The sequence below is a fragment of the Salvelinus alpinus genome, chromosome 3 (genome assembly GCF_045679555.1).
Source record: "Salvelinus alpinus chromosome 3, SLU_Salpinus.1, whole genome shotgun sequence".
In the NCBI taxonomy this organism is placed as follows: Eukaryota; Metazoa; Chordata; class Actinopteri; order Salmoniformes; family Salmonidae; genus Salvelinus; species Salvelinus alpinus.
This window is the reverse complement of record NC_092088.1, coordinates 39,239,003-39,258,458: the sequence shown is the minus strand read 5'-3', so window position 1 is coordinate 39,258,458 and position 19,456 is coordinate 39,239,003. Positions and strand designations below refer to the sequence as shown.

The 19,456-nt window shown below is 43.4% G+C and overlaps 2 protein-coding genes across 4 annotated transcripts in view; one reads left to right on the top strand and one right to left on the bottom strand.

The window, feature by feature from the left end:
* Positions 1-6,863, top strand: part of fignl1 (fidgetin-like 1) — a 13,119-nt gene extending 6,256 nt beyond the window's left edge. For both annotated transcript variants that reach the window (XM_071392730.1, XM_071392731.1), the window contains exon 2: positions 4,600-6,863. In XM_071392730.1, coding sequence (XP_071248831.1) covers positions 4,600-6,560 — 1,961 coding nt within the window. In that variant the 3' untranslated portion in view covers positions 6,561-6,863. The remainder of the gene's footprint in view (positions 1-4,599) is intronic.
* A 2,401-nt stretch (positions 6,864-9,264) lies between these two features.
* Positions 9,265-12,991, bottom strand: LOC139570664 (putative nuclease HARBI1). 2 transcript variants are annotated; one of them, XM_071392733.1, is made up of 10 exons: positions 12,614-12,991; positions 12,246-12,316; positions 11,984-12,158; positions 11,832-11,893; positions 11,664-11,749; positions 11,293-11,576; positions 11,178-11,213; positions 10,525-11,079; positions 10,132-10,243; positions 9,265-10,037 (listed from the first exon to the last, which is right to left on the bottom strand). In XM_071392733.1, exons 8-10 carry the CDS (start codon positions 10,591-10,593, stop codon positions 9,667-9,669), a joined length of 552 nt encoding a protein of 183 aa, XP_071248834.1. In that variant the 5' UTR covers positions 10,594-11,079; positions 11,178-11,213; positions 11,293-11,576; positions 11,664-11,749; positions 11,832-11,893; positions 11,984-12,158; positions 12,246-12,316; positions 12,614-12,991; the 3' UTR covers positions 9,265-9,666. The 2 variants fall into 2 exon arrangements, with proteins under 2 accessions (XP_071248834.1, XP_071248833.1); XM_071392732.1 differs by lacking the exon at positions 12,614-12,991 and having other exon boundaries at positions 11,293-11,466; positions 11,535-11,576; positions 11,984-12,599.
* Positions 12,992-19,456: the final 6,465 nt, after the last annotated feature.

Here is a 19,456-nt window from a genome sequence, read left to right as displayed (position 1 = left end):
GACCTCTACATGCGTTGTAAGTAGGAAAACCTGCAAAATCGGCAGTGTATCAAATACTTGTTCTCCCCACTGTATGTATTTACTATCACCAGAGAGAAATAGTGCAATGTAATACACTGGGGGGGACAAGTTAGCCCCCCCAGTAAATTACCCACCACCATAACATGTGAATAAGAAAAAGAAAGCATGCAACATTTTTTGCAGTGAGACAAATGGGAGATGTTGATCAGCAGTAATAGACACCATCCATGGTACTATGACATCGTAGATGGCCTTTGCTGGACTCTGCTGCTGTTTCTGTAACTCCTGCTATCATTTCTTTAAGTCATCCACCTGCTGCTTAATGTCGGTGTCCAAAGGATCCTCAGCTGCAGTGGCAATTTTAGCATGTAAATCTTGGTGGGGCAAACTCTAGAACATTTGTTTAGATGCATGCCATTAAAGCCACTACACAACACTAAACCATATATTCATTGCACTATAATCGTGACAAACGGTGCCCACAAACTGTTAGGGCCTACATAAAGCAGAGCCTTTTCTGGCAGCAAAACAGTTCATTCAGCCTCATTTACTGCCTTAAAAAAAAAACAGCTGATATGGCTGACTTGCCTAAGCAAATGTGGTTTTTACTGACAATTGAGATGTACAAACTATGGCATAAGGGAACGACAAGCGGATAAGAGGCAATCCGTAATTTCGATTTAAGATGTTAATGAGCGAGCTAGGACGGATTCAGTCAATATAACTATTTGTTCAGCACTTTTGAAATGTACAGCGACAGAATTCAGAACATGGGCCGTTCTTACAGTATTCCCCCAGGGGGCACCAAGTCAGAATCGTAGGATAAATAAAGGAGGCATATAAGCAGACAATGAAAGCTCTTACAATATTCAATAATTTGTCATCAAAGTCTGGCATTCTCTGGATTTATGGTGCTTTCAAGACAACTGGGAACTCTGGGGGGGACCAAAAAAACTAGGTCGAATAATGATGTCTGTGATCTTCAGGTCGGAGCTCCAGAAAGAAGCCGAAATTGGATGACCGTTTTCCCCGAGTTCCCAGTTGTCTTGAACTCACTGAAGTCTGAGATTTCCGAGTTTCCAGTTGTTCCACACTGCTCTAAGCTCCGTCGGCCCTCTTTGCTATCGTCTATAGACCCCTTTTTTAAAGGCGCTGCATGGTCATTCCGCCGTCTGCATTGGCCGTGCAGCATTTACGGTGATATTACCTCTGCAGAAGTCAGGGCATTCATACTTCTTGCGCAGTGCAGAGCTGTTTGTTCATACCGGACCTCTCGCCCTCACCTACCGTTAACCAATCATGTCAACGCGGAGCTATACGGAGCCCTTCACAATGTAAAAAAAAATTGAGAGGGACACGGCGATACAGTACGGAGCACCATTCGGCCTCTGTGTTCCTCTGGAGGCTTGGTAATTGCGTCACACCATCCATACGGCGCAGCCGACCACATTTTCGGATCAAGCATAAATTGTCTGTTAGGCGCAGCTGCGTCCGAGCTCTTAAAGGGGAAATTACTTCTTAAAAGGGCATACAGTGCCTTCAGAAAGTAATCATACCCTATGACTTATTCCATATTTTGTTACAGCCTGAATTAAAAATGTATAAAAATATTTAAAAAATCTCACCCATCTACACACAATACCCCATAATGACAAAGTGAAAACATGTTTTTAGATATTTTTGCCAATTTATTGAAAATTAAATACAGAAATGTCTAATTTACGTAAATATTCACACCCATGATTCAATACATGTTAGAATCACCTTTGGCAGTGACTACAGCTGTGAGTCTTTCTGGGTAATATTCTTTAGAGCTTTGCACAGTTGTATTGTACAATATTTGCCAATTATTATTTTCAAAATTCTTCAAGCTTTGTCAAATTGATTGTTGATCATTGCTAGACAACCATTTAAGTCTTGCCATAGATTTTCAAGCAGATTTAAGTCAAAACTAACACTCTGGAACATTCACTGTCTTCTTGGTAAGGAACTCCAGTGTAGATTTGGCCTTGTTTTAGTTTATTGTCCTGCTGAAAGGTTATTTAATCTCCCAGTGTCTTGTGGAAAGACTGAACCAGGTTTTCCTCCAGGATTCTGTGCTCAGCTTCATTACATTTCATTTTTTTATCCTGAAACTCACCAGTCCTTAACTATTACAAGCATACCCATAACATGATACAGCCACCACTATGCTTGCAAATATGGAGAGTGGTACTTAGTGTTGTATTGGATTTGCCCCAAACATAGCACTTTGTATTCAGGACAAAAAGTTACTTGCTTTGCCAGATATTTTGCAGTATTTTTGCAAAAAGGATGCATGTTTTGGAATATTTGTTTATTTTGTACAGTCTTCATTCTTTTCCCTCTGTCAATTATGTTAGTTTTGTGGAGTAACTACAATGTTGATCCATCCCCAGTTTTCTCCTATCACAGCAATTGAACCCTGTAACTGTTTTAAAGTCACCATTGGCCTAATGGGGAAATCTCTGGGCGGTTTCCTTCCTCTCCGTCAACTGAGTTAGGAAGGACGCCTGTATCTTTGTAGTGACTGGGTGTATTGGTATTCCATCCAAAGTGTAATTAATAATGTCACCATGCTCAAAGCGATATTCAATGTCTGCTTTATTTTTTTTACCCATCTACCAATAGTTGTCCTTTGCGAGGCATTGGGAAACCTCCCTGGTCCTTGTTGAATCTGTGTTTGAAATGCACTGCTTGTCAGAGGGACCTTACAGATATGTGTGGGTACAGAGATGAGGTGGTCATTAAAAAATCATGTTAAACACTATTATTGCACAGAGTGAGTCCATGCAAAATATTATGTGACTTGTTAAGCACATTTTTATTCCTGAACTTATTTTGGCTTGCTATAACGGGCTGAATAATCTTTTCTTTTTTTAAATTCGCCTTTGATTTAACCAGGTAGGCTAGTTGAGAACAAGTTCTCATTTACAACTGCGATCTGGCCAAGATAAATCAAAGCAGTTTGACACATACAACAACACATGGAATAGACAAACATAGTCAATAATAAAGTCTATATACTTTGTGTGCAAGGGAGGTAAGGCAATAAATAGGCCATGGTGGCGAAGTAATTACAATATACCAATTAACCACTGGAGTGAATAGATGTGCAGAAGATGAATGTGCAGGTAGAGATACTGGGGTGCAAAGGAGCAAGATAAATAAATACAGTATTGGGATGAGGTAGTTGGATGGGCTATGTAAAGGTGCAGTGATCTGTGAGCTGCTCTGACAGCTGGTGCTTAACTAGTGAGGGAGAAATGAGTCTCCAGCTTCAGTGATTGTTTTTTATTTTTTGCAGTTTGTTCCAGTCATTGGCAGCAGAGAACTGGAAGGAAAGGGGGAATAGGCTTTGGGGGTGACCTGTGAGATATACCTGCTGGAGCGTGTGCTAGGGGTGGGCGCTGCTATGGTGACCAGTGAGCTGAGATAAGGCGGGGCTTTACCTAGCAAAGACTTGTAGATGTCCTGGAGCCAGTTGGTTTGGCGATGAATATAAAGCGATGGCCAGCCAACGAGAGCGTACAGGTCGCAGTGGTGGGTAGTATATGGGGCTTTGGTGACAAAACGGATGGCACTGTGATAGACTGCATCCAATTTGTTGAGTGTTGGAGGCTATTTTGTAGGTGACATCGCCGAAGTCGAGAATCGGTAGCTTTCTATAGCTACTATGCTTCAGCAGTTGGTTACAGGTGATAACGCTTATTACATTTACATTTAAGTCATTTAGCAGACGCTCTTATCCAGAGCGACTTACAAATTGGAAAGTTCATACATAATCATCCTGGTCCCCCCGTGGGGAATGAACCCACAACCCTGGCGTTGCAAGCGCCATGCTCTACCAACTGAGCCACACGGGACCATTATTATTATTATTATTACTATTACAAAGATTGCTCTGTTACAATGTGGTTCAATGGGAAATAATGTTAGTTTTCCCCAATTTCGTTGAGGGGAATTCCGTCTTATGACGAGTATGTATTTATTTGTGGATGTCAATCATCAATTTCGTATGATATGTTACTACAAATTGCAATTCGTATAATATGTTACGAAGTCCAATTTGTTGTAGCCAACATTAGCTAGGTGGTTTTCTGGCTAATGCTAACGTTAGCTAGGTGGATAATGTTAGCTAGGTTAGGGGTTAACGTTAGGCGTTTGGTTAAGGCTAGGGGAAGGGTTAACTAACATGCTAGTAGTTTTAAAGTAGCTGAAAAGTAATAAGTTGCTAAAGTTGTCTGTGATGAGATTCGAACGGGCAACCTTTGGGTTGCAAGACATTTGCGTTATACGCCCACCCTGACCAACCACCCTCTTTCGTTTTTGCCTTAAGTAACCTTCTGTCTTAATGTAACCATACCAAACGTAACATATCATACTAATGAGTGTCCCAGATTTACTATGTTAAGTCTAGTCTATGAGACCAGGCTGTCAACACAACTTACTGAGGCTCATGGAATTTATAAAATGACTGTTCTCTGTGTGTTATTGTTTGCCTGGCTGCTTCTTGGGTCATGCATTTTTAATGAGTCCTGTCCCCCATTTCTCAAACAGGTTGGAGCACGCCAGGCATGAGTGGTGCACACCTAGGCGAGTGGCAGAGGAGGTCCTTTGACATTTCATCTGGCACCTGCGCACCTGAGCAGACGGCAGACGCCTATCGGGCGCACATCCTCGCCATTCAATATGCATGGGCGAGCTCCCAGCTCTCTCAGGCCGGCACGGCCAGCCTGCTCAGGACTTACTCTGAGCGCTATGCCGCAGTGCTGGACTCGGACGACCCTCGCACAGGGCTTAACAACTATGCAGAGAGCGCACTGCACCTGGCCCGCAGTCAGAGGAACCACAGTGACAAATGGGAGTCGTCCCTGACAACTGCGAATGTGCTGGAGCTGCCGTGCGTGCAGAAGATGATTCAGGCTGGGACAGGGGGTGGAAAGTCCCTGGTGGCACCTGCAGATGTTGACGTCACTGTTGGACAAGAGAGCAGAGGCAGCTCCCTGCCTGTTGTTTCCTCCACTGGACTCAGAGCTGCAGAGCCTCCATTCAAACCCCTGGGACCCACATCATGGCCCAAGGCTGCGGGCAACAGCACTTTCAGCAATTTACAGAGTATTACTGCAGAGAGACCAAGAGGCCCTGAGGGATTCCCCAGCCACCCCAATTCCTCTGCTGGCCCCTCAGGAAGTGGTCAGTCTCTGTTTGGCCAGTACTCCTCAGCTCCACCACATCCAAACCCAGGCCCTGAAGCGAACCAGTCTGTCTTCTTCAACTCTAACCCCTCCAAGAGGAAGACATTCTATAACTCCTGTGGAGAGAGTGGCAGAGGGGGGGCATCTAGAGGGCAAGACCAAAGTGGTGGTGGCACTAACTTCAAAACGGCAAGGGAGCAGTTTATTGTTGATCAGCAGAAAAAGCACTCCCACCAGCCCCAGAGAGCTCAGCAGCCCCCTGGGACGGTGGTTGCCATGGGGAATGCCACGAAGAAGTCACTGGGGGCCAACAGGCCACGGGGGACATTTTCCAAATTTGTGTCCCCAATGCCAAGGCAAGAGGACAAGGAGGGTGGGGTCGGGAGCAACAATGCCCAGGAGACTCGGCCAGTAGACGAGCGTCTGAAAAACTTTGAGCCAAAGATCATCGAGCTGATCATGAGTGAAATTATGGACCACGGGCCGCCCGTAGCCTGGGATGACATTGCTGGCCTGGAGTTTGCCAAAGCCACCATCAAGGAGATTGTTGTGTGGCCTATGCTCCGGCCTGACATCTTCACTGGCCTCCGTGGTCCACCCAAAGGCATCCTCCTATTCGGGCCCCCAGGGACAGGAAAAACTCTGATTGGGAAGTGCATCGCTTGCCAGTCAGGCGCCACCTTCTTCAGCATCAGCGCCTCCTCTCTCACCTCAAAGTGGGTGGGGGAGGGAGAGAAAATGGTGAGAGCACTCTTCGCCATTGCCCGCTGCCACCAGCCAGCAGTCATCTTCATCGACGAGATAGACTCTCTGCTGTCCCAGCGTACGGACGGGGAGCACGAGTCATCCCGGCGGATAAAGACTGAGTTCCTGGTTCAGTTGGACGGGGCGGCCACCTCAGCCGACGACCGCATCCTGGTGGTGGGGGCCACCAACCGCCCTCAGGAGATAGACGAGGCGGCTCGGCGCCGCCTTGCCAAACGCCTCTACATCCCCCTTCCCGAGGCAGCCGCAAGACGGCAGATAGTCTCTAGCCTCATGGCCTGCGAGAAAAGCCAGCTGGAAGAGGAAGAGCTGGAGAACGTGGTCACAGGGACGAAGGGCTTTTCCGGGGCCGATATGACAGGACTGTGCCGGGAGGCAGCGCTAGGCCCCATCCGGAGCATCCAGCTCAGTGACATTGCCACCATCACCCCCGACCAGGTGCGGCCCATCCTCTACTGTGACTTCCAGGAGGCCCTGAGGGTCGTGAGGCCCAGCGTCTCAGCCAAAGACCTGGAGCTCTATGAGGAGTGGAACAATACTTTTGGTTGTGGTCGTTGATCAGGGAAGCAGTAATGACTCGCATTATACATATTAGCCTATATTTGCCATTTACTGCTGTTGGGGATATATTTAGTTTATGTTGAGTAAATAAAATAGCATTTTAGATTTCCCGCAACAGACTCCACCATTTAATGAGACTATTTTAATAATCTGTCTATGTTAACTTGATTTTTCATTTACTAATCCATGGCACAATGTTTATTTACAAATATAGGCTATTTGTTTTTCTACACTGTTGATTCACTAAATAAGATATTGGTGTAAGTAATATGTTCCTAATAAATTTGATAATGTTTTCTATTGCGTTGCACAGCAAACGGGGTTTCCTTTGTAACACAGAGAGGAAATGTGACTGTTTTTCTGAGGACGGATTACGGGAAATATTCCCTATTCACTCCATTAGCTAGCTACCTGTTTATCCAAAGCAGATGAAATCAGGCCTACGTCAGCTTTCAGTTTCTTGTCTCCCTGTCACTTGCATATCTTCATCCCTTACAGTTTACATTCAAACTCGACCGTGATCTGGCAAAATTACTCCACCTCAAAAATTCCATTTGACGAAAGCAGACCTGCCAACACGCACGCGTACCAACTACGCAATTCTCTGTCCGTGTATGCAGGTACGAGATCCGAGTAAAAAGTACGCCGAAATGAATAGGGCCTGATTTATTTATTTTTATTTTATTTACATTTTAATAAAAAATAAATCCACTGAGTAAATCTAACATCCGGATTCTCGAGCTGCAACACACAGACGTGTATGGAGTTTGTGTCAACGGACATGGAGATTAAAACATAATTATTCGACGTAGCTACCCGGTGTCTGCGCCTCCTGTTTGTTATGATGCTGAGTTTGCCGAATGTCAACTGTAAGTAAATACATGGAGAAATCCCCTCGACTCCGTGTGTTGTGGAAAGGTAAACACTAATGGTTTCAAGCTAACGTTAGTGAACATAAGATGGAAATTCAGTGGACTCTAAAGTGCCAGCAGTTCACTCGCATTTGCTAGTGAAAGAAATTAAATGGAAATACGAAAAATAACTTCATTTGTGCGAGTGTGATATACAGTACATTTAATTCTGCGTCCCATTAGTTGTATTTTCCACGTAACATTACGAGGATCGCACAACCTGGTAGACTAACTTTAATTATGATCCTAGTCACAAAAAGCATTACAAAAGTATAATCAAAAATAAATAGAAATATCTTGGCATTAAATGGAGTCGGGAGTTTAGAAGACTGCGCGATGAAGAATGAATGAGTGTCCGGTATTAGCTATAGAGGCAATGCTTCTAAAATGCCTTTGCACTGGATTTGAGATTTTGTCAATTTCGAAAATCTTAATTGATGTAAGCACCTTTACGTAGGCTGAAACACCGGACTCGTCTAGCGAACAGCGTTCAGATTCCATTTGCGGTAACCAGTTTGCGGTCTGTGTCGATGCGATCATTTGTTTTTGTTTGTATGTTTTCAAAATTATTTAGCTTTTAGTGTTGATTAGGAACCGTGTCTAAAACTTGTGAGCTGGCCCTAGTGATTGGCCCTGTTTGTAAGGTGACACGCGTTCCTCTGCTTTAGAGACTAAACTTGGGGGCCAAGGCAATCTGAAGACTTTTTCTATGCAGATGTCAGAAAATAATTGTATTTTGCAGTAGACTACATGTTGCTGAAATTTACATTTGGAGATGTGCTCCTTCAGCATGCAGTGGTCGCTGACATTGCCAAAAGGCAGACTGCCAAGTTCTCATCCCTCAACTTTTTCATGGCATGCTTTCCCTGCATTATTCCTGAGGGAGCCTCTGTTGATCTGGTGGAAGAGGAGTTTAGGAGTTCAGGCAACAACCTTTGAGCAGAGTCTAGTCAACATGCGCACAGATCAGGCCTAGAGAGAAATCGGCACAATGAAAAGGGGGGAGGGGCTGTGATGCTGGGGATATTGATATTCAGTCTCGTTTCCAAGAACAAAACCCAGTACAGGGGCCTGTTGCACAAAACTAGGATAAGGGATTAAGCCAGGATATCTTGGTGATCCTGGCTCAATTGATCCGTAATCCGGTTGCACTAAAGATGGATAGGGGGCAGGAGGATATGTTATGGTATAAATTACCATGTAGATTTATTCTGTGGAGCTAGCCTGCTCCAGACCAGGCTAAATTCCAGGATCTATTTAATCTCATCCCTAATGTCAGTCAGCAGTCACCACAAATGGAAACCAATAGTTATTTCACTGCTCACTATACATTGTTATCACATATAACTAGACCCACTGTTATTTAAACGTTTGTGATCATTAATTTCAATGATTTTGGATAAAAAATGATTTTTAGATGATGTTGCTATCATTAGATAATTTACAGTTTCCCATAGACTATAAGGCTATATATAAAATGATAGAATATTAGGGCCACAGAGGGGAAAAAAACACAAGTCATAATATTGTAACCAGTTGTTTTAAAGGAGGACAGTTGTTAAAATGACAGATGTGGGGCATTTCGTGAAATTGTACTTCAGTATGGTTTCATAAACAAAGACATGCTGATGTGCCAGAATATTAAGTATCACATTGTCATAAGTATCAAAACTGTAAAAACAATATGTAGCTTTTCTGCAGAAAGAACCAGCCTCATAAATGTATGACTTTATCCTTTTTCTTCAGTGTGGCCCTAGTACTCTGTCATATAAACAAATACACATTCCATATGAATATAAAAACACAATGTGTAACATTATGTTCCTTTATTGAATAAGGACAAAACAAAGCAGGTAAACCATCAGCTCCTTTCGAAACTGAAGTCACAGTGACTCTACAAGATGGAAAGCACAGAATCCAAGCATATTATACAAAATGATACATACACATTCAAAGGTCTGTATATAACACACCCTGCATGTCTGCACACTAAAATAAATGCAGGACAAATCCATACACATCAACTGAACAGACAAATGAATGGATGCAGTAGCCTCCCTGCAGCCTTGTATTACACACAGTATACCGCACAAACATCATAAGAGGCCAAATTCGTCAAAAAACGAACCCAAAAAAACCCAAATTCCTCTGCCACCGCAGGACATATTTAACCAAAATTGAAAGCACACATACTAACTAAAATAATTCAACACATATTGGTCCCTCAGCAGCCGACCACTGTCGTCATCAGGGAAGATTGCCGGATTGTCCCAGTCCATGGCTGGTGGCACTCTGGGGGCCCTCTCCTTCCTCAGGCAGGCCACATTGTGGAGGACAGCACAAGCCACAGTAATATCACATGCCCTAACAGGGCTGACCCTTAATTTGTGAAGGCAGTGAAAGCGTGCCTTCAGGAGGCCAAAGGTCATTTCAACTCTGGCCCTGGTCCTGGCATGGGCATGGTTGTAGGCCTGCTGTGCTTCCTGGGGGTCTGTGAAAGGTGTCAGGAGAAAAGGCTGGCAGCCATACCCCCTGTCTCCCAGCAACACACCAGAGAATTCACCTGTCAACACAAAATCTCATCATTACTACCTCATAAACACAGTGATATTCTTGACACAGCCATGATGGTTATAAATAGGGGTTGTGTGGCTTACCTTGTGATAGGCACTGATAGATTTCAGAGGCCCGAAAGATTCTGGAGTCATGGACTGAGCCAGGCCATTTTGCCACAACATTGCTGATCACACAGTCAGCATTGCAGACCATCTGAAATCATAAGATGAGGAATATTACACCAATCAATGCACATCACTGGCAATGCAGAGTGTTCGTCAATGGACAATATCAAAAAGTTATGTTCACCTGAACATTAATGCTGTGAAAGGATTTCCTATTCACAAAATCGGCCTCATGGGCACCTGAGGGGGCTTTTATCCTTATGTGTGTGCAGTCCACTGCACCAATGACATTGGGGAAACCTGTCACACAAAGTAATGAGTATCCTACTATGTGTTAACAGTTGTCCTGTAATTTGTAGATCCTCTTACCTGCAATCCTATAGAACTCCTCTTTGATGTCACAGAGTCTTCTGTGGCCAGGGAAGGAGATGAAGACATCTGCTAATGCTTTGATAGCCAGACACACACTCCTTATTGTGCGGCAAATTGTGGCCTTGTTCAGCTGTTCTGCATCCCCCACTGAGTACAGGAAGGCTCCACTAGCAAAAAAGCGCAAGGCCACACAAACCATTTGCTCCACACTCAGTGCATGGCTCCGTGCAGTGCGGTGCTTAATCCTGGGACCCAGTAGTCTGCATAGATACCTGATGCCATCTGCAGAAAACCTGTATCTTTCATATAGATGGTCATCAGGGAAGGCCAGTGGGTCCAACCGGTCCCTGAAGACCCTTTCTCGCCTGAAGGCTCTCCTCAGCACAAGTGCTTCTTCATCCACCACATCTCGCACGAATGGGCATGCCATTGTCAGAGCAGAAAGGAACACACAATTTTGGGCCTTCATATAGGCTAGTGGCCACACCTGGTGCTGGGGGGGTGGGCAAAAGAGGGCGATGCCTTATAACGATGACTTGGTTGTACTGATTGCTGGGAAAATAAAAAAAACCTTAGAAAGATGCCACCGTCCTGTGTGCTCACAATAAGAGCTCATATGTCATGGCTCACTTGACTTTACGAGAATATACCTAATTTTTATTTTGAGCTGTGTCATCTTCTTGGAGCTGGGGGAGGAAAGAAAAATAATGATTAATACATTTGTGTTACAGTTAGCATACAGTGTACATTGAAGGCATATCTCACCTCCCTCTCAAGTTTTTTTATTTCAAGGTCCAGTTTCCTAATTGTCCTCTTTTTTATTTCGGACTCCAGTGCAAGATTTTCCATCTTTTTCTTCTTGTACTGAATGTCTATGTCTGCCAGTTCTATTTGGCGCCGGAGGTGGTTGCCATACAACTTTCTGATAGCTTGTGAGCTCTGTGAACACAATACAATTAGCGCAGCTGGAATTTGGCAGGATGTGGTGTCCTTTTATTAATACGCACTATGTTGCCAGGCTGGTTTTCCCACTGTATAGCATCTGGGTCCTGTAAAAGAAATTAGATTTTTTGATTTTGATGAGGACTCCTCACCATTGTAGAGTAAATAGTACTTTCACAGTCTTAACATGATACCTCATGCCTTCTGGAATCCAGAGAGATGTCTCCTCCTCATCATCGTCTCCATCATGTGCTGTTGCTGCTGCACTGGGGCCTTCACCCTATCACATTTAATCAGATTCATATTGAAGCTAGTAGACAAGACATGCCAGGCCTACAGTATGCCTTTGATGGAGTACTCACTGGATCAGCATCGTCTGGTGCTTGTGCTGGTGGCTCTAACAGGAACACAGTGCTGCCAGACACTGCAAGGCAATAGGTAAACCAAAGTCAGACAGTCCAAATTGATTCAATATGAATGTGGTTGTATCCCATGTAGAGATGGAAGGACATACCTTGAATGAAGCGGGTGGCATCTTGGGAGGAACCTATGCTCGTCTCTTTCCCCCCAGGGATCCCCTCTAAGACGGGCCTGCCTTTATAGCTCCAAGGCCATGTCCTCTGCTGGGGTAAGGTCAGCCTTTGGTGACCCACCACCCGTGCCTTGTCTGTGGGTATTCTTTTTCACTGCTAAAACAGTACAGACAATGTGTGAGCAGGCACCTTCTGGGTACAATATATGCTTGTGCTTTGTTAAATATTAGTCAGGGACCATACCATTCTGCAGAATGTTCTTGTATTTGATTTTGACCTGCTGCCATGTCCGTTTTGGCCCGTTCATGTTTAATCTACACACACACACACACACACACACACACACACATTTAATGGAGTCACACTGCAAAAAATTACTTGGTATTTTTGTCTTGTTTTCAGTAAAAATATCAAAAAATGTATCATAGCTTTATACAGTGTGATGGAGTTACTTTACACAATTTCACTCATATCTGCAGTGCATTTCAATTAAAAATTTAACCGTTTCATAATTACAGTACAACTGCATTTTTGGAGATGTGAATTAAATATTTGATTTGTAATTGTGATGTTTCAGCGGAGCGGTGAGTGTGTAATTGTGCACTACTTACGCATTCAGGCGGTCTGCAATACTTTGCCACGCTTTTTCTCTTTGCTTTATCACTGTGGCGGTGTTGCCTTTCTTCTTAATTATATCTTTTACCTCCTCGTATGCCTCCATGAGGATTTGTGCTTCCGACGGGGAAAAGTACGCGGCTCTAGTTGCCATGGTAAATCAGTTAATCTGTGATCTGTGGCGGGGTCTATTTGAGTGAGCCGTGAGCGCGCACCTATCCAGGATTGGTTTCACCTGGCTTAATGAATCCGTGTCTGCTCATCCTGGCTTGGTCTTTGTGCAACCAATTAAGCCTGGACGCACATGTTTTGGCTTCATTGAGCTCAGCTGAGTCATTTATCCCGGATGTCTTAATTCTACTTTTGTGCAACAGGCCCCAGAGCTTCCCTCAGTACAGACATGCTGAGTGCCCTCGTTACCAAGAAGGTTTCGACGATTGCCAAAGGAACTGTTTGCCACAGAGAAGTCTACCCTGATGCCCTGCTGCGTAAGGCTAAATCTGCTAGCTACCAGGCAAATCTGTCTAGGAAATGATTTCCTGAACATTTGAAGGTCTCCAGAAGATTTGTTCTCACCCACTGTTTCCTATCATAGCTTTTTCGGTTTTATTATGGATAACATGTTTATTTGATACTGATGCTCTTCTTCAAACATTTATTCTTATCATATCAGAGTTTAAAAAAATGTTTTATCGTGGATGCGACGTTTGTACATTTTGTACCTAAACAAATAACTTATTATTTGTTTAATAAAATAAAACATCTCCAAGAATAAAGGCCCTTTGTCTTCTTTCTAATTATGTCTTGTTAGTGACTTTTACCATATGTGTAAATGGTATGCTGTCAAGAATACTTGATTTGGTACAATTCTATAATTACGATCAGACCCACAAACAGCGTGCGCACGAGCGTGCAGGGGAAAGAGAACCCCAATTCGGCGCGTGCTATGCAGGTGAGTTGTATCTCCAATATTTCCGCGTGCGTCTGGTACTCTAAAAAGTTGGACAGGGTTGGCAGGTCTGTGAAAGGCACACGCATACTCTGACAAACTAGCTCTCGTTCAGGCAAATAAGTGCATTCAGGCTATCCGGAAGGCCAAAGTTAGTTACTTTAAGGCGCAGTTCTCTCTCTGTGGATCTAACCCCAAGAAGTTCTGGAAAATGGTTACAGACCTGGAGAATAAACCCTCCCTCTCACAGCTGACCATGTCCCTTAATGTTGATGATGTGGTTGTTACTGACAAGGAGCACATGCCTCCTTGCCCGTCTAACATTTCCTCATCTCCCACCCCTTCTAATGTGACAAGCCCCGATGCTCCTCACTCTTTTTCCCCTGCCCCACTACAAAGTTTCTCCCTGCAGGCGGTCACTGAGTCCAAGGTGCTAAAGGAGCTCCTTAAACTTGACCCCCAAAAAACATCTGGATCAGATGGTTTAGACCCTTTCTTCTTTAAGGTTGCTGCCCCTATCATCACAAGCATATCTCTGACCTTTTTAACCGGTCTCTCCTCTCTGGGGAGGTTCCTATTGCTTGGAAGGCAGCCACGGTGCATCCTTTATTTAAGGGGGAGATCAAGCTGATCCTAACTGTTATAGGCCAATTTCTATTTTGCCCTGTTTATCAAAAGTGTTGGAAAAACATGTCAATAATCAACTGACTGGCTTTCTTCGTGTTTATAGTATTCTCTCTAGTATGCAATTTGGTTTCAGCTCAGGTTATGGATGTGTCACTGCATCCTTAAAGGTCCTAAATTATGTCACTATTGCCTTTTATTCTAAGCAATATTGTGCTGCTATTGTTATTGACTAGTCTAATGCGTTTTGATACGGTAGACAATTCCATTCTTGTGGGAGTATTGGTGTCTCTGCGGGGTCTTTGGCCTGGTTTCCTAACTACCACTCTCAAAGAGTGCAGTGTATAAATTCAGAACATCTGTTGTCTCAGCCACTACCTGTCACCAGGGGAGTACTCCAAGGCTCAATCCTAGGCCCCACTCTCTTCTCAATATACATCAACAACATAGCTCAGGAAGTAGGAAGCTCTCTCATCCATTTATACGCAGATGAAAATCTTATACTCAGCTGGCCCCTCCCCGGCTTTTGTGTTAAACGCTCTACAACAAAGCTGTCTTAGTGTCCAACAGGCTTTCTCTACCCTTAACCTTGTTCTAAACACCTCCAAAACAAAGGTCATGTGGTTTGGTAAGAAGAATGCCCCTCTCCCCACCGGTGTGATTGCTACCTCTGAGGGTTTAGAGCTTGATACAAGAGCTTGATACAAGTTATTGGGAGTATGGCTAGACACTGTCCTCTCAGCACCCTTACCTGCAGGCTAAGGTTAAATCTAGACTTGGTTTCCTCTTTCATAATTGCTCCTCTTTCACCTAGCTGCCAAACTAACCCTGATTCAGATGACCATTCTACCCATGCTAGATTACGGAGACGTAATTTATAGATCGACAGGTAAGGGTGCTCTCGAGCGGCTAGATGTTCTTCACCATTCGGCCATCAGATTTGCCACCAATGCTCCTTATAGGACACATCACTGCACTCTATACTCCTCTGGAAATCGGTCATCTCTGTACACCCGTCGCAAGACCAACTGTCTGATGCTTATTTATAAAACCCTCTTAGGCCTCACTCCCCCCTATCTGAGATACCTACTGCAGCCCTCATCCTCCACATACATCTGTTCTGCCAGTCACATTTTGTTAAAGGTCCCGAAAGAACACACATCCCTGGGTCGCTCCTCTTTTCAGTTCACTGCAGCTAGCGACTGGAACGAGCTGCAACAAACACTCAAACTGGACAGTTTTATCTCTTCATTCAAAGACTCAATCATGGACACTTACTGACAGTTGTGGCTGCGTCGCCTGATGTATTGTTGTCTCTACCTTCTTGCCCTTTGTGCTGTTGTCTATGCCCAATTGTTTGTACCATGTTTTGTGCTGCTGCCATGTTGTGTTGCTACCATGTTGTTGTTGTTGTGTTGCTTCTATGTTGTGTTGCTTCTATGCTGTGTTCTCATGTGTTGCTGCCATGCTATGTTGTTGTCTTAGGTCTCTCTTTATGTAGTGTTGTGGTGTCTCTTGTCGTGATGTGTTGTCCTATATTTTAATTTTTAATCCCCGTCCCCGCAGGAGGCCTTTTGGTAGGCCGTCATTGTAAATAAGAATTTGACTTCAATCAAATAAAAACGAATTCTCAAACGGAGAATCCAAAATGTTCCTGAAACATTGACTTAATTAATGGATGGGAGATTCCTGATCTCATAAGGCTTGCCCACTGATCTGCCTTGTATTGCCTCTGCCTGTCACAGTGACCATACGCTATTAAGCTGGTATGTGACAGGAAACAGGAAAACTGTAATTGAATGTTTCTGTAAGAATCCATATTTTAATGATCACAAAACAAGTACTTTTGGTATCCTGCTCATCTCACTAAGCTATTCAGTTATGTTTCACCAAATGCAAGACTGTCTGTCCTCCCCTTAAAGCTGAAACTTGCCCTCTCTGCCAAGTCTTAGTTCTCCAGATGTACAAGGAGTCAACAGAGATTTTGAATGTAGTTTATCTCCTTTTAAGTTGAATGCCTTTCTGTAAATAGACTGTCACTGGTTGAGAAGGAGACGATTATAGATAGTGCACACAATTTTCATAAAACAATCTTTGAAAAACTGGAAGACCATGAAAAGGTTTCATGTATTTTTCATTATATTTTTGTCAAGTCGCTGATTAATATTTCAGAGTTCTGGGGTTGGCTGCAGTATTGAAACTTTGTAAAATCAGCCAGCAATGCAAGTAGTGCGCACATGCCAGAGGGTTGGTGGAAGCTTGTCAGAACAGCAAGGCTCCCCACAGCTGGACCGGGACAGATACACAGAATTCTTCTGGTGCTGGGATGGCAAATCCAGACACTTGACACGCAGAATAATGTCATATTCTACCATCATGTACAGTGGCAAGAAACAGTATGTGAACCCTTTGGAAATACCTGGATTTCTGCATAAATTGGTCATATAATTTGATCTGATCTTCATCTAGGTCACAACAATAAACAAATACAGTCTTCTTAAACTAATAAAACACATACAATTATATGTTTTCATGTCTTTATTGAACACAATGTGTAAACCTTCACAGTGCAGGGTGGGAAAAGTATGTGAACCCTTGGATTTAATAACTGGTTGACCCTCCCTTGGCAGCAATAACCTCAACCAAACATTTTCTGTAGTTGCGGATCAGACCTGTACAACGGTCAGGAGGAATTTTGGACCATTCCTCTTTACAAAACTGTTTAAGTTCAGCAATATTATTGGGATATCTGGTGTGAACTTTTGAGGTAATCTCAGTCGAGTTGAGGTCAGGATTCTGACTGGGCCACTCCAAAAGGCATATTTTCTTCTGTTGAAGGCATTCTGTTGTTGATTTACTTCTGTGTTTTGGGTTGTTATCCTGTTGCATCAGCCAACTTCTGTTGAGCTTCGTTGGCAGACAGATTCTTGCAAAATGTCTTGATAAACTTCGGAATTCATTTTTTCCATTGATGATTGCAAGCTGTCCAGGCCCTGAGGCAGCCCCAAACTGTGATGCTCCCTCCACCATACTTTACAGTTGGGATGAGGTTTTGATGTTGGTGTGCTGTGCCTTTTTTGTTCTCCACACATAGTGTTGTGTGTTCTTTCCAAACAACTCAACTGTAGTTTCATCTGTCCGCAGAATATTTTGGCAGTAGCACTGTGGAACATCCAAGTGCACTTTTGCAAACTTCAGACGGGCAGCAATGTTTTTTTTGGACAGCAGTGGCTTCTTCCGTGGTGTCCTCCCATGAACACCATTCTTGTTTAGTGTTTTACGTATCGTAGACTCGTCAACAGAGATGTTAGCATGTTCCAGAGATTTCTGTAAGTCTTTAGCTGACACTCTGGGATTCTTCTTAACCTCATTGAGCATTCTGCGCTGTGCTCTTGCAGTCATCTTTGCAGGACGGACACTCCTAGGTAGAGTAGCAACAGTGCTGAACTTTCTCCATTCATAGACAATTTGTCTTACCGAGGACGAACATCAAAGCTTTTAGAGATACTTTTGTAACCCATTCCGGCTTTATGCCAGTCAACAATTCTTAATCTTAGGTCTTCTGAGATCTATTTTATTCGAGGCATGGTTCACATCAGGCAATGCTTCTTGTGAATAGCAAACTCACATTTTGTGAGTGTTTTTTTATAGGGCAAGGCAGCTCTAAACAACGTCGCCAATCTCTTCTCTTTGATTGGACTCCAGGTTAGCTGGAGTCCAATCAAGGGGTTACAAAAGCTAGGGGTTCACATACTTTTTCTAACCTACAATGTGAATGTTTGAATTATGTATTCAATGTAGACAAAAGTACAATTTGTGTGTTATTAATTTAAGCACACTATGTTTGTCTATTGTTGTGACTTAGATGAAGATCAGATCAAATTTGATAACCAATTTATGCAGAAATCCAGGTAATTCCAAATGGTTCACATACCTTTTCTTGCCACTGTAGCTTTAACAACTTCTAGTTCTAGGAATTTTGGGTTGAGTTTTGGCTTTGAATTGAAGTTAAACAGTACTAGGCTACATTACAAAGGAAAAGGACCCTTGTCAAGTTTATTGAAGATGACATAGGTCAGGGGTACTCGACTGCTATTTGAGAAAGTCCGGTCACACAAATGTCCTAGGTGGCAAAGGTCCGGATGTATATTGTCATTTAACGGCGTAGTAATGGGCCCACCTCACACCCTTTTTGTTGGCGGAGAGCATTTTGCCATTTTAAAGCTAATTTCCTGCAATTTTACACATTTTGCCATGGGTCTGAGATAATTATTTTGCAGTTAAAGCTAATTTCCTGCCATTTTGCCATGTCTTATGTGTGTTCATATGATACCTGAGTGACGGGGCACATTTTGGGGTAAAAGCCCCTTGTCATGTAATCTGGCCATGATACAAGATTTAGGTAGCTGGTTAGCCTAATTTACTTATCTAGCTAGTAGTCAACTGGACATTTCTGACAGGTTATAAATAGCTCTCTAACGTCTGTCAGTAAATGACATAACTAGATGAAAACTGCCCATGCATTACCAAATTTCAAAATTTCACCTTGTGCGTTCTACGTTTACAAACCTCAATAGCAGTAAATTGAAAAATTGACAGACTGCGGTCTGCCTGTTGAGGTATGGCTAATTTTAAATAAACGTTTTCTTCGTTTTATTTGAGTTGCTGACTGCCAAATAATCTCATACATCCATCTTTCACAGTATTTCACTGTCCTTACACTCATCCCAGTTTGAGCTATCACAGCCGCCCACCGTCCATGAAGGTAATCTAAACCTGTGAACACCAGTCTAACATTTGCACTCTATGGATGGACCCCTTTCCGTCCATAAGATTAACAGATATGACTTGTGGGCATGTTAAACTTTGATGCTTTTTTCCCTTGATCTCAAAGGTCAAATAGGAGGTGCTTATATTTGTCCTGTTTCACACATGTACAAGTGTTTGGTGTGAAATGGACATGTGATTTTTTTGCATATCCAACTCCCCCCGAGACACCCTCGGAGAGTGGGGTCACGGCCATGGATCAGCCATTATTGGTGGTGACCCTGGAGCAATTAGGGTTAAGTGCCTTGCTCAAGGGCAGATCAACAGATTTCATGTAGTCGGCTCGCGGATTCCAACTAGTAACCTTTCGGTTACAGGCCCAATCTTTTACTCTGAACATAATCTGTCAAATAGGATCCTCTCTAGTGGAATGGTTCACTCTGATTCTTCAGTGGTTGAGTAGCCCTATTTTAGCAAACTGTCCGAAAGTGGAGGTGAG